Source organism: Colius striatus, chromosome 5 (assembly GCF_028858725.1).
Source record: "Colius striatus isolate bColStr4 chromosome 5, bColStr4.1.hap1, whole genome shotgun sequence".
Classification (NCBI taxonomy): Eukaryota; Metazoa; Chordata; class Aves; order Coliiformes; family Coliidae; genus Colius; species Colius striatus.
This window is the reverse complement of record NC_084763.1, coordinates 5,599,306-5,611,660: the sequence shown is the minus strand read 5'-3', so window position 1 is coordinate 5,611,660 and position 12,355 is coordinate 5,599,306. Positions and strand designations below refer to the sequence as shown.

Below are 12,355 nucleotides of genomic sequence, written 5' to 3'. Positions count from 1 at the left end.
GTGTTTAAAACCCACAGTAAAATAAATAGGGTGACAGAAGCACTAAAAATGGGTTTTCTTCTTTTGTACCTTTAACCCCCCACACTGCTTTCTTTAGTCAAAGAGACTTGCTTGCTGTGACTTGCTGTATGTAGTTACATTCTAATGGGTTCTTTTGTTTGATTTGGTTTTGAACTGTGCATCTGAGGCTCATGCCATGTCTTCACGCACTTTGATGCAATTGTTGCAGCAACACATCATGATTTTCTAAGCCTTCTCTGATCCCCTGTAGCATACATGCAATCATGCAGATGTCAGGCATAGAAAACCAAATCTCTTTTACTCTCTTCATATCCTTAATTTTGCTCTTAGATTTCTTCTTGCTTCAGCTTAGCAGTCCACTGCTGCACACTAAATCCCAGCTTCTTCTGATAACATAATTTACAAAACTAGGAGCCTGGGACTGAGTGTAGACCGAGGTGTTGTATTTCCCTCCTCATTTGGCTTTTGATTTTTTAGTAATCATAAGGGAGTTTACAACTGTTGCATTACTTTCTGCATTTGTGTCATGTTTCTGTATGGCAAACTTACAAGCTGCCTTACACAGATTTTATGAGATCAAGATTAAACTGGGATATCCTCCTTTCTGTGATGAAGTTTAGACCACTTTGATTTCCATTTTCCAAAAGAAACTCATAACATGTGTTGTCAATAGGAATGTTAAAGCTCAAAATGCAAGTATTAATATATTAAATATATTTCCATAGGGAAGATACAATAAATTATCAATTAAATGCTTGTACTCTACAGAGTTTTTACTGAGCATGCTTTGGTGAACTCTAAGGTAAAAAAGATTACAGCTTCAGAAGATGATGTGTAGAGGTGAATTAGCAACAGGATTTTATAATTGCACACAGCACAGAAAGGCTGATTTTTGTTGCTCTTTAATCTTTGAGAATAGTATCGTGCAGCAAAGCTCTGCTCCTTACTTGATGCACTTCTCCACATTCTGGAATTTGGGTTTTTTTATATAGAAGCAAAAACTTGACCTTTGTGACAGTTCAGAAACAAATACAAGTTATAGGGATGTCTCTTGCCTACAGTTGCTTGTTTTGAGATTGTAATGGTTTCTACTTCTTGAGCCTCAAGGATGCCAATCTTACTCTTTAGTCCCTCAAAGCTTAGTTTCAAGTAAAAGAAAAAAAGAAAGGATCATTATGCAAAGTGATCTAGCAGATGCAGTTATGCTGAGCTAAAAATTACAGATTTTAGGAAGTGAGACTTAATTGAAATGCTACTCAGCAATCCCAGTCATCTGAAGACTTTTTCCCTGTTTGCTTCCTGTTTCCAAGAAGCTTCCTGTAATGCAATATCCTCATTGTGAAATGAGAGTTTTTCTTGTTTCATGGGATTTTTCTCAGGTGAAAAATAATATCTATGAGGCATCCTTTCCCTAGTTGTCACAGTGGTTTAGATTTGTACAAATACCATGCAATGAATTGTGCATTATTGGTCTTTGCTTACTGATGAGTCATTTGTATACCAGCTTGTTAAATGAGTCAATATTGTTTGTGTTGCTTTTCCCCAAAGAAGAACACAACAAAAACCCTTCTGATTTGAGCTGGCAGAGAGGAAAATAAAGATGTTTTGTTTGTGTCATAGGACCTGGAAAGTATAGGTTTAAGTCACATTACAACACAGTAATGATTGGTGGGCAGATAGGAAAATACAGGCCCTCGTTTAACCACTTTGAAGATTGAGATAAATACTCCCCTGATTTCAGTGGGCCTGTGTCAATATACATTATCACTTTAACCTGATACGTTGCTGTTTCTGACTCCTATTGAATGCTTTTCCTCTGTAAAATGTACCTCTTTCCCCACTCAAAACGTTTTTCTGCCAATGACAAAGCTACAGGTACAGTAGCATTTAGTTACCTAGTAGATGAGTTCCTGTAGCATAGGGGCTCAGATAGGAGCCATATAAGTATTTAGACTTGATGTATACACCAGAGGTATTATCTGCTTATATGTGCCTGAAATAAACCTGGCTTTCTATGGTAGAAAGCTGAAATTGATGTGCAATCTATGTGACCAATGTGCTTCCCTTAGCCACCAGTAGTAAATTCTGGCATGTGTTCAGGACTGTTCTTAGTGGTAGCTTAATGTGTGGATACATGGTGTGTGCTCCTCTTAGAGCTTTCTGCGATGGTGCTCAGATCAACTGGTAAACATGAATTCTTGCTGTTGCTGCTTAATCCTATGAATTTAGAGGGATGACAGTATCAGTGGGGAGGGGATGCCACAACTTACCACCAGACTTTGCCTATGTAAGGGCTGATGGGATCAGTTTATTTCACATTAATGTGGAAGTGAAGACGAGGCAGTTTTGCTTTGTGTTGTGCCTTTCTAGAAATATTAAAGCCTGGCAATATTCAATCCAGAAATGTTAAAGGTTTGGAGCCTCTAAACCTTTGGTCTTCTGGATAAACAGAGTGAGATTTTCTGCCTTTTATGTTCTGGGTTGATTATAGATTTATTTTGGTTGTCTTTCTGTTCCTTTTCAAGGTTCTGCCACCTTGCACCACTGGCAGCAGCTGGCTCAGCCTCACCTGGGTGGCATCCTGGACCCGAGGCCCGGGGTTGTCACCAAGGGCTTCAGGACCCTGGACCTGGACCTGGATGAAGTGTACTGCCTTAATGACTATGAGGAAGATGAGACAGGTGACATTTCTTACAAGGGCCTAACTACCTCGACGCCAGTTCAGCACACAGAGACCTCAGGTGAGAGGTCACAAGCACAAGTGACTGTTTCAGACAACAAGAATAACCCCCGCCAATCTCAGGCTTTCACAGAGGAGATGCAGGAGGCCGCGACTGACGATGATGAGGGGTCTGGTGAGGGAAACTCATTAAGTCCAGTAAAACTGACATCTTTACAGGATTTTGATTACTGGGCCATTCTCACATCTCTCCAGAACAGCATCCATAGTATTGCTTTGTGTGTAGCATCTGCACGTTAACGGGTGCAGCAGTTAGAACATAACCATTCTAACATTGTCTCAAAAGTCCTTCCTTTAATAGTCTTTTAATTTGACTTTTTGTTTTTCCCAGTAACAGCTTCTGTGGTCAATATTTTACTCTGTTTTGATAAGAGAAGGCTGCTAAAAGGAAACCTTCATGTGGCACATATGCAACCTGTGTGTGTATTTAGTGCACGCTTTTTAGTGTATATAATGTGTAGATGATATATATTTTGTATGCCTGTTGAGCAGATATTCTTCTGACTGTTCATAAAAGGTGATGCCATGCTTTAGATTTTTGTGCTTTGGGAAGAAACCAAAAGACAAAATGATGACAGAAGGTTTGTGTGGCCTTTGAAAAGTGGCCTTTGCTGAAACAAACAGAAGTGCCTTGAAAAATCAAGCAAAGAAATTCAAGTTTAATTCAGTTACCTCAGATAGTTACCTATTTTAAAACTCCTTTTGAGAAAAGCATTAAGAGGATGTTTTTATGCAGAGAATGATGACGTTTCCCTCATTCCCTCTTCACCACACTATTAAATTCTATCTTATTTATAGCATATTAAGGCTTAAACGTTTCTATGTGACGCAGTGCTGCAGGAGTCATTGGGTACTCTGAGCTGACATTTACAGTCTATTACTGCATGAGGTTACAAATTCTCAGGCTACACATGTGTTTAGAGTTTGTGTGGTGACTTTTTGGTTTTGTCTTAATAAGCTGTCTAGGAGCACTAGTCTTCATTAAGATTTGTCACTGGTGAAGAATTCTATGTAGTCGAAAATCAGAAGTACCAGAACTGTTTTTTCAGCCTTCTTGGTTTAAAATAGCTACTTTAAACTAAGACATTTCCTCTTTTTTCTGGAGTAAATCATAATTTATTATTTGGCTGGTCTATGGAAGATTAGATTGTCTCAGGGCTAGACAACAATATTTATGTTACATTCGTGAAGTGCAGAGTATCCTCAGCTCTCACCGAAGCAGCAATTCAGTGCTTTCAGCTGTTGAATACAGGCTGCTTTTTACAGTCAGTTGTGTTAAGATTAAACTTAGAATCATAGAATGATTAAGGCTGGAGAAGACCCTTAAGATCATCAAGTCCAACCACAAACCTCTCAGTGCCAAGCTTGTCACTAAACCCAGGTCCCCAAGCACCACGTCCACACAGCTTTTAAATACAGGGATGGTGACTCCACTATTTCCTGGGCAGCCTCTTCCAGTGCTTAAACAGTGAAGCCATTCAGCTTCTCTTTTATTGGCAAAAAAGACCTTTATTCTATGAGATCTATTACTCAGGAATAATGATTATGTTTTTTAATGTAAATTAGAAATAAGTAATGCCTCTGTGAGCGTTTTGTACATTCTTATGTGTTGTCCAAGTTTCTGTCATCTTGAAGAGTCTGAATAACAGCATCAAGAAAAGCATAGAGTGAAATAATCAAAGACAGACTGGCACTTTTTAGGGTCTGCAGTGTAAAAAAAAGCAAGAAAATATGTGAGGAAGGGAACAGACAGTTCTTAATGTACTCAGTTGTGCAAAAAAGCTGTTTGGTTTACACTAATTGTAAGAACATTCAACACAGGAACAAGTGCTAAATTTGGAAACTCTTGTCAGGGATTTTATGTAGACAAGATATAGATACAACTTAGTTCTTTGCATTTCTTTAAAGAAGATTAGTAAAACTTCTGTGGGTAATGGTTTGGAAGAGTTCTTTCTTTGGAATAGAAAAGTAGCTGTAGACCTGTGCTGTGATTACAAACTGGCAAGAAAGGCTAGCATTTCCCTCCATTGCCTGCCAAAGCTCTGGTTATCTCAGGCAAGGGTTTTAAGCATATTCCCTAGTTTTTAAATTGGTAAAGTAGCTAAAATCTATGAATTTGCCCTAAAATCTTTTTTCATCTTTCCTGTGTAATTTTAGTACATTAAAGAAATAGAGAAATTGGTCAAAATGAACAGCTTTGTATAGAATGAACAGATGCACTGGGAGCTTTTAATTGCCCAGCTGCTGAGGGTTTGGGAATATCCATGAGCCACCACGTCATTATTGAAAAGCAGCTGCTTTCTCTGCTTTTTGTTGAAGCAATTTGTCAGATGGAGTACAAGGAGAAGAGAGTTGTGGATGTTTTCAGAGTAGGCATTTGGTAATGGTGACAGTGCTTCTCGGGATCCATAGCCTGCCCACTGAAGCCTTTTGAGAGCAGAGATGTGTGCTTAGCTTGTGAATTTTTGTATTTAAGCATTGTGGAGCCATTGCTCCTCTTGAAAAAACCTCCTCAGCATTTTTTCAGCAGGTGTAAGTCATCTGCTTCTGCAGGGGGGTTGGACTGGATGATCTCTAAAGGTCCCTTCCAACCCTACTATTCTATGATTCTATGATCTTAGTCTTTTGGGTAGGTGTCTGCCTTGACACCTATGCTTTGGGGCTTGTATCTCACCATTTTTGCACTGGAGATAGAATCATAGAATGATGGGGGTTGAAGGAGACTTCTAGAGATGATGCTAAAGCAGGCTCCCCTCAATCAAGGGGCACAGGAACATGTGGAGGCAGATTTGGAAACCTGCCGAGAAGCCTCCACACCCTCCCTGGGCAGCCTGGGCCAGGGCTCCCTCACCTCAGCACCAAAGGAGTAATAACTTAGGTTTTAAGTGGAACTTTTTGTGTTCCATCCTATGTCCATTACCCCTTCTCCTGTCACTGTTCTGACATCCTCCTGACATCCACCCCTACTCTCTGGTAGAGTACTTTGAGGTCCTATTCTTACAGCCATTTAGTGGGTGTGCAGAGTGCTGCTTGAGATGAGCCCAGGAGAAGTCATTTCAACATTCAGACCCAGGAGAGCAAGTGTTCCTGGTAGTGCCAAAGGTGTCTTGGAGCCAGAAATTCAGAACAGACTATCAGTTGTTTCTTGTTGAGTCATAGAGTCAGAAATCATTCTCACTAAAGAAAAGGTTAACGATCCTGTAGCATATTGTAAAACTGCAGAATCTGTTTTGGGAGGAGAGGGGGTTTTGGGGTGGGATTTGTGGGGGTTTTTGGTTTTGTTTTAGTTCATTGCCTTTCAGATTTACCTTAAACAAAAAAAACAAGCTACTCAAAGCACTTCAAAATGTTGTGAATAGTCTCGTTTTGAAGTTGGAAGGGCTACACTTAACTTCAGCTTGTGCTTCATGGTGTGTGCATAGCATTGCAGCACCAGCCCTCTTGTACTTGATGTTTAGACCTTAACCATGACATGGGAATCATTCCAAATTGATGCCTGAAGTTATGAACACATGACTGTCTTTATGTTTGAGTTGTTTTAGCAGGGTTACTGTATGTGCTTCTGAGTGAAAGTACATTGTAGAGAAAAGCAATAAATGTTGTTGTTATTCTTAGAGTTAAGGTATTGATGCATATTTAAATATAGCTTATTTTCAAATGACATGAATATTTCACAGTAATTATTTCTTTAAGAAAAGCCTGTCAACAGTTGCTATGTGTGCTGGTAAAGTGTGGGGAACCTTGCCTGCATAAACTCATGGTCAAGCCACATTAAATACTTGTAAGTCTTTTTACATCTGTGCTGCATGATTATACACATCTGAGAAGGAAACTTCAGCCAGAAGAAAGCTAAGAGAATCCTGCCCAAAGGCAAAACACGGGGAAAGTTTGGAAATACAGATATTAAGAACATAATTTTATTGACCATTGTTTAAGAAACATAACAGAAGTGATGCTCCTGGCATAGATGTATCGATTCTTGGAGGTTTGGCCATTCACAGTTATCCCTGGAATCAGTGTTTTCCAAAGGATGTCTCAACAGTGTTTTCTGAAGGCATTGGGACACATGTAGGAGAGCATTGTGCTTATATTTTACAGCTGTTGTTGTAGTAGTTAACTCAGGCATCAGCTCCAGCATACCCTGTATTCTTCCTGTTCTGGGAGCAAGGAGTTTTCAGTACAGAGCTCTCCCCTTTAGTCACCCAGAGGGGGTGAGCTCTGCTAAATTCAGAGAGTACATGAAGCAGTTATCTTGTCCTGTGGATCCTAACGGGCTTTTATGGCCTAGTTTCCAAGAATTTCACCTTTCCCAAGAGTGGAGTTGGTGACATAAACTGGCAAAAGTGAGAATCATCACACTGGTGGAAAAGTGCCTCTTAATTGTCATTCATTATCTTCTTCCAAAGCAGGCAGAGTTGTGGGGTTTTTTAATTCTTGTTAAGCAATACATAAACTTCTAGTGCTTTAAAACACCGTCTGTTGCTCTAAGGACTCCACAACCTGACTGTAATTCCACCACTGTCTCACTAGCTTATACTAAAGAGATGCCCAAATTCCACTGCACTTTGGAAAGAGTCAGGAACCAGGATTCCCACTGTGGTTAAAACATCCCCCAAAAATGGTGAGCTTGCTGCAGAGTTGGACTCAAACATTACCTTTGTGCCAGTCTGGATCAAGTCACACTGAAGATTTCTGATTTTTTTGCTTAAAGTTCACTTTTGCATAACCTTGTATTTGCCAGACGATGTTTTAGTATAGCTACCCCTTGCACATCTCTCTCCAGCTGCATTGATCTTGTGGGGCAGGCCACTAGTTTATCTGCTGTAACTTTGTACCTTTCTCTGCGTGAGCAGGTTGAAAATAAAGATTAAATAGCCTTTTGAGGATTTCCCAAGCCAGAAGATCATGTACTCAACACATCTGGTTTGCTGTTTGCACCTAGCAGAATGGCCCATAAGCTCTGAGTACTGAAGCTGATCTGAAACAGCTCTGAGCTGTGTGAAATTGGCCTTGTGTTGTGAGCAGCAAAAGCTCTGTTCTACCAGAAGATGGAGCTTGCTGCCATCAGATTGACTAGTGCTGCCTTTTCTTCTTCAGTGTTTGAAAAGGTGTTTTTACAACAGTGTTTGTGCTTACAGGGAAATCTCTTTCTGTTATAATGTTTTGTACAGTTTTTCAAAATGCCTTAATTTTTTAGGAGAGCTTAATATGGTAAAGAATCGTGAATGACTGAGAGACAAAACACAACCCAGCAACAATCTAAGGTTCAGTTTGAATTTAATTCAGGGGAAGAATGTACCTACGGTTTAGTTCATTTTCCTGATGGGTAAATTACCTGATGTTTCTGTAAGTTTTGTTAAACACTGAATTATGTATAGTTTCTTTTCCATCTAGATATGGAGCCTCATTATTAATCACCTACTACTTTGAAAATGTGGGTTTGAATAAAACATTTTGTTGCAGACACAGTCACATGGAGCAGATGTTTGTGTTGAAAATAATGCTTTGCTGTATGTAGATGCAACAGTAGTCTCTCTTATTATAAACTTCAGTATTACTTCCTCACCAAGTTATGCCAACTCAAGATATGGCCATTCTTATGTAAAATCACTAGGTTAGGAATTAATCATTTTGTTTCTGTTTCATAAACTTTGTTCATTTACAGCAACAGGTTCTCACTCTCTTTGTGTTGTGTCCAAAGGATGGAAAAAGCCACAGCAGTATGATACACACCCCATTGTTGACTGATGGAGGATGAAGCTGGTACAGGACTTTCTTAGTGGTATTTAGGGGTGGAATACATCCATGGAAATTGTGATTTGGAAACAAAAAAAATAGATGTAATTTTGATATGTTTCCTCTCATTAGAGTTGGTGAATTCTCTACTTTTAGCAGCCTTCTCCTATCTCTGACTCATTAAATTAATGAGTCTTGCTTTTGCTAATGCAGCTCTGTATCTTCAGTGTGCCTGTTTCCAATCTGAGGGGATGCCTGATGGATATTACCAGTGGGGAAAATTGCACTTACTGTATTGCAGCTATGTGCTTTGGGTTGAGCTTGCAATCTTAAACTGGCATTGCTTTATTCTGTTCTCTATTCATCATCCAGGGATAATTGTTGCTGATTCATGTTTTGTTTTCTCTTCAAGTCCTCTTTGTTTTCTCTAAATAACCAATCTTTTCATGTCCAGTTATTTGAGCTCTTTCTCCAGATTGTCTTTTAACTCTCTACAATATGGAGAGAATCATGATTGCTAGGCTGTGCTCCCTTGTAATAGCTTTTATAGCGCTCACACTAATCTCTAAAGCAACTGGATTCCTGAAGCATCATAATTACCGTCTCTGGAGGTGAAGTAGAGCTTGTTGTTCCGTTACGCCGTGCTGACATTTGACTGTGTTAACATGACACTCCCCTGGGTTTTGAGAAGTGTCCTCCTTCAATGTGCAGCAGTACATTCCAGGGCTGCCCAGAAGTTACCTCACACTGTATGCTTAGCCACTTCTGCTTCCACTGCTCACACTCCCCACGCTGTAGCCTTCACACACTGCTTATCTGTGCACTTGAAGAACCACCAAACTGCACACGCTGGTTTGGAGCTGTGATACTTTACATGTGCAAAAGGGAACACAGCCATAGTTAAGACTTACTTTGCTTCTGCTAAGCATCTCTGGAAGTTCAGAATGGTGTCTGGTCTGGTTGGTCTGTCTGTCCTTTGCAATGTGTTGAATAGTTGTGTACCGTGGTATTAAAATGTGGCTTAATCGGGGAATGGCTCATGGGACTGGGTGGGACTGAGAGGGAGGGAGCTGCACACAAGGTTTTATTGTGCATGTCTTTTGACCACTGAGTAAGAGAACCTATGCAATCATGATATCTTTGATGTGATATTTAACTATGGGTGATTTTCAAGCAGCTTTTCAGATGCATGGCTCTTAAATTTTGTAGTTACTTTGCAATGGCCACAGCTGCATTACATAGCAGGTTAGGATAGCCTCAGAAGTGTACACTAAGAACAAAGGAAAGGGCTTAAGTCCTTCATGTTAAAAATTGAGCTGTGTTGCTTCTTTCCCAAATTACTGATAGGCAGAGTGGCATTTTCACAGCCACATGTGTCAAGAGGATTCTTTACTGTGCTGTTTACAAATCTTCAGAAACTGCTATATTGTGCAGCTGAGGACATACATTCCTAAAGAACTTAAACACACACAGAGGAGAAATGTCACAGATGTACAGTAATGGATCCATAAAACTATCACTTTTTTTGCTGTGGACACAAGAAGTCAGAGACGGAGAAACTATAATGTGTCCATTCCCTCCCCACCCCAACAGTTTATGTTCCTGTAGCCTTAGCAAGCTGGATCCATTACTGAGAAGTAGTGGGGATACCTTTTTGTGGATCAATCCAAGAGCTGAAACGCACTCAGAAAATCTTGGTGCTCCTGAGCTGGTGCTAGAAAATGCTGCTTTGTCATTTCCCACCGATGCGAGTTGCTGGTTTGGATGAGACCTGGCATTTCAAACACTGCCTTGTTTCAATTTGGTTTGAGCAAGACTTACCCGCAGTGTTAGTGATGGCAGGGAACTTTCAGCAGAACATTTTAGCACTGGCCTTGGAATCCTAAATGTGTTTTGTTTCGAAGGACAAGTGTCTGTTGGAACACTGCAGCGCTTGTGCGTTTCGCTCTGCTTGCATTGATCCCATCCGAGGTCCCTCAGCACTTCTGGCATCTGTCTTATCAAGCACACAGAAGTTTATTTTCCCCTTTTTTCTGTGTAAAATGCAAAGAATTTGCTTTTTTTTAATTTAGTACCTCATCCTGGGAAGTGCATGTCACAAACCAACTCCACCTTCACCTTCACCACCTGCCGCATTCTGCACCCTTCCGATGAGCTCACACGAGTCACACCAAGGTAAGGGTTTCCCGTGATGGCAAAGCGTGAGGAGGCTCTCTGAGTTTTCCCTGTAAGGAAATGGAAAGTCTTGGCATAACCAAAAGCTTTAGCTGCCCTGGGGAATTAAAACACACCCCAAAATTACTCCTCCTGTTTTGAGTTACCTCAACCTGATGTTATTTGAGGTACATGTAATGTTTTAGCCAACCAAAATATCTTAAGTGTTGCTATCTCTAGTTAAAATATTGCAGGATCAGGCATAACCCAGTTGGCATCCTATAGCCAAACCTGACTACTTTCAGTCCCAAGCTAGTTGTAGTCCTCATCTGTAAATGCACAGAATGTAGTGCCTCAAAAAATACGAGGTTTTTCTGGGGAGGAAAGATCTCAGTCTTTGGCACAGAAGAAAAAAGATGCACAGGTTAAAAAACTAGAGGAACTACATGATGAATGGAGGAGGAAATAAGCCTTAACAAAAAACAGGGAACTGTCTACTTTGTTCCTTGGTGTAATTGTTGGAAATGACTTCACAGTAGCCAGATTGAAACTAATGAGCTGGCTTAATAATAGTCGTCATGTACACGGCGATAGAAGGCACTCCTGCAGCAATGTAGGTGAGATCTGAGAACCAGAGAGGATGAGTGAATTTAGTATTGAAGAAGGGAACTTTCCTTCCTTAGCAAACCAGTATTTAAAGACTGTTTTTTCTAGTTAGAGGGGAGTGCCTCATTGTTTTCTCTGCCTCTTCCAGCCCCTGTGTGAGTGTACCATTGTGTAGGTCCCCAGTCAGAGATGGTGTGTTCAGACATGAGATGGGCATTGATTGCCTAAGGAATGTATGAGAAGGGGATTAAATGTGAAAGCCTGCAAAGTAGGGAAGGAAATGGGTGATGATTAAATGTAACTTTTCTACTTCTCCTTCTGAACTTAGTTAATCTTTGGGCTGGCTTTGTTTTCTTTACTCTTTTCTGTCTTCCCTCAATGCTGCTGCTGAAGAGATCCTTTTATATGGCTGCAGTTCTATTTTAGTTTCCTTATTATTGTGGAATTGCTGTTAATTGTGTGTGTAACAGACTCCTTGATTATGTCTAACAGATCCACTATAACCAACAGCTGAATTCAGTACATCTTCAGCTGCCTTGGCTAATCCAAAGGTCATATTTCATTCAGGAGGAATAAAGAGCAAAATGAACCCTATGATGTTTTCAGCAGGCATGTTTAAGGAGCTCCTCCTTACCAACTGCAAACGATTCTTCACAGGTCATGTGAGGAGGACGAGGAAACTGCATTATGTCTCCTTGTGCTGAGAGAAGGTATAGGGCAGACACTGTGACCCAGCGTGGCAGGGGGTGAGCAACACTGCCAGCAGGCTCTGCACTGGCAGGGTCTTGTACCAGGAATGCTAGTGTGTGTGGCACCAGCTAACCCAAAGAGCTGTGACAATTTGCCTGCCTGGTCGTGTTTTAACCTAGCCCCTGCCCCAGGTGATGCTCTAACCTGACTACATTTCATCTCACTAAACGAGGCGCTCAGTTATTTGTTTTTATTTCCTCAGATTAATCTAAACTGTGAAACTATCACCAGGCTGAGTTGCTGAGGCCAGTTTGAGTCTGTGCCTGTGGTCGTATCCAGGCTGCTCTGCAGTATTGGTCAGTTGGACGGGGAAAATGTTTCCCAGTTAAAGCAACACCAAAGTGATGA

General features: G+C 40.6%; 1 protein-coding gene across 4 annotated transcripts in view; it reads left to right on the top strand.

Annotated features, from left to right (window-relative positions):
• TRAK1 (trafficking kinesin protein 1) overlaps positions 1 to 12,355 on the top strand; it is a 123,190-nt gene that overhangs the window by 105,037 nt on the left and 5,798 nt on the right. The window contains exons 15-17 of one of the 4 annotated variants that reach the window (XM_061996295.1): positions 2,547 to 2,762; positions 8,463 to 8,524; positions 10,570 to 10,650. In XM_061996295.1, coding sequence (XP_061852279.1) covers positions 2,547 to 2,762; positions 8,463 to 8,509 — 263 coding nt within the window. In that variant the 3' untranslated portion in view covers positions 8,510 to 8,524; positions 10,570 to 10,650. Of the gene's footprint in view, positions 1 to 2,546; positions 2,877 to 8,426; positions 8,525 to 10,569; positions 10,673 to 12,355 lie in introns of those variants that run through there. The other 3 variants (XM_061996294.1, XM_061996293.1, XM_061996291.1) reach the window with 3 other exon arrangements.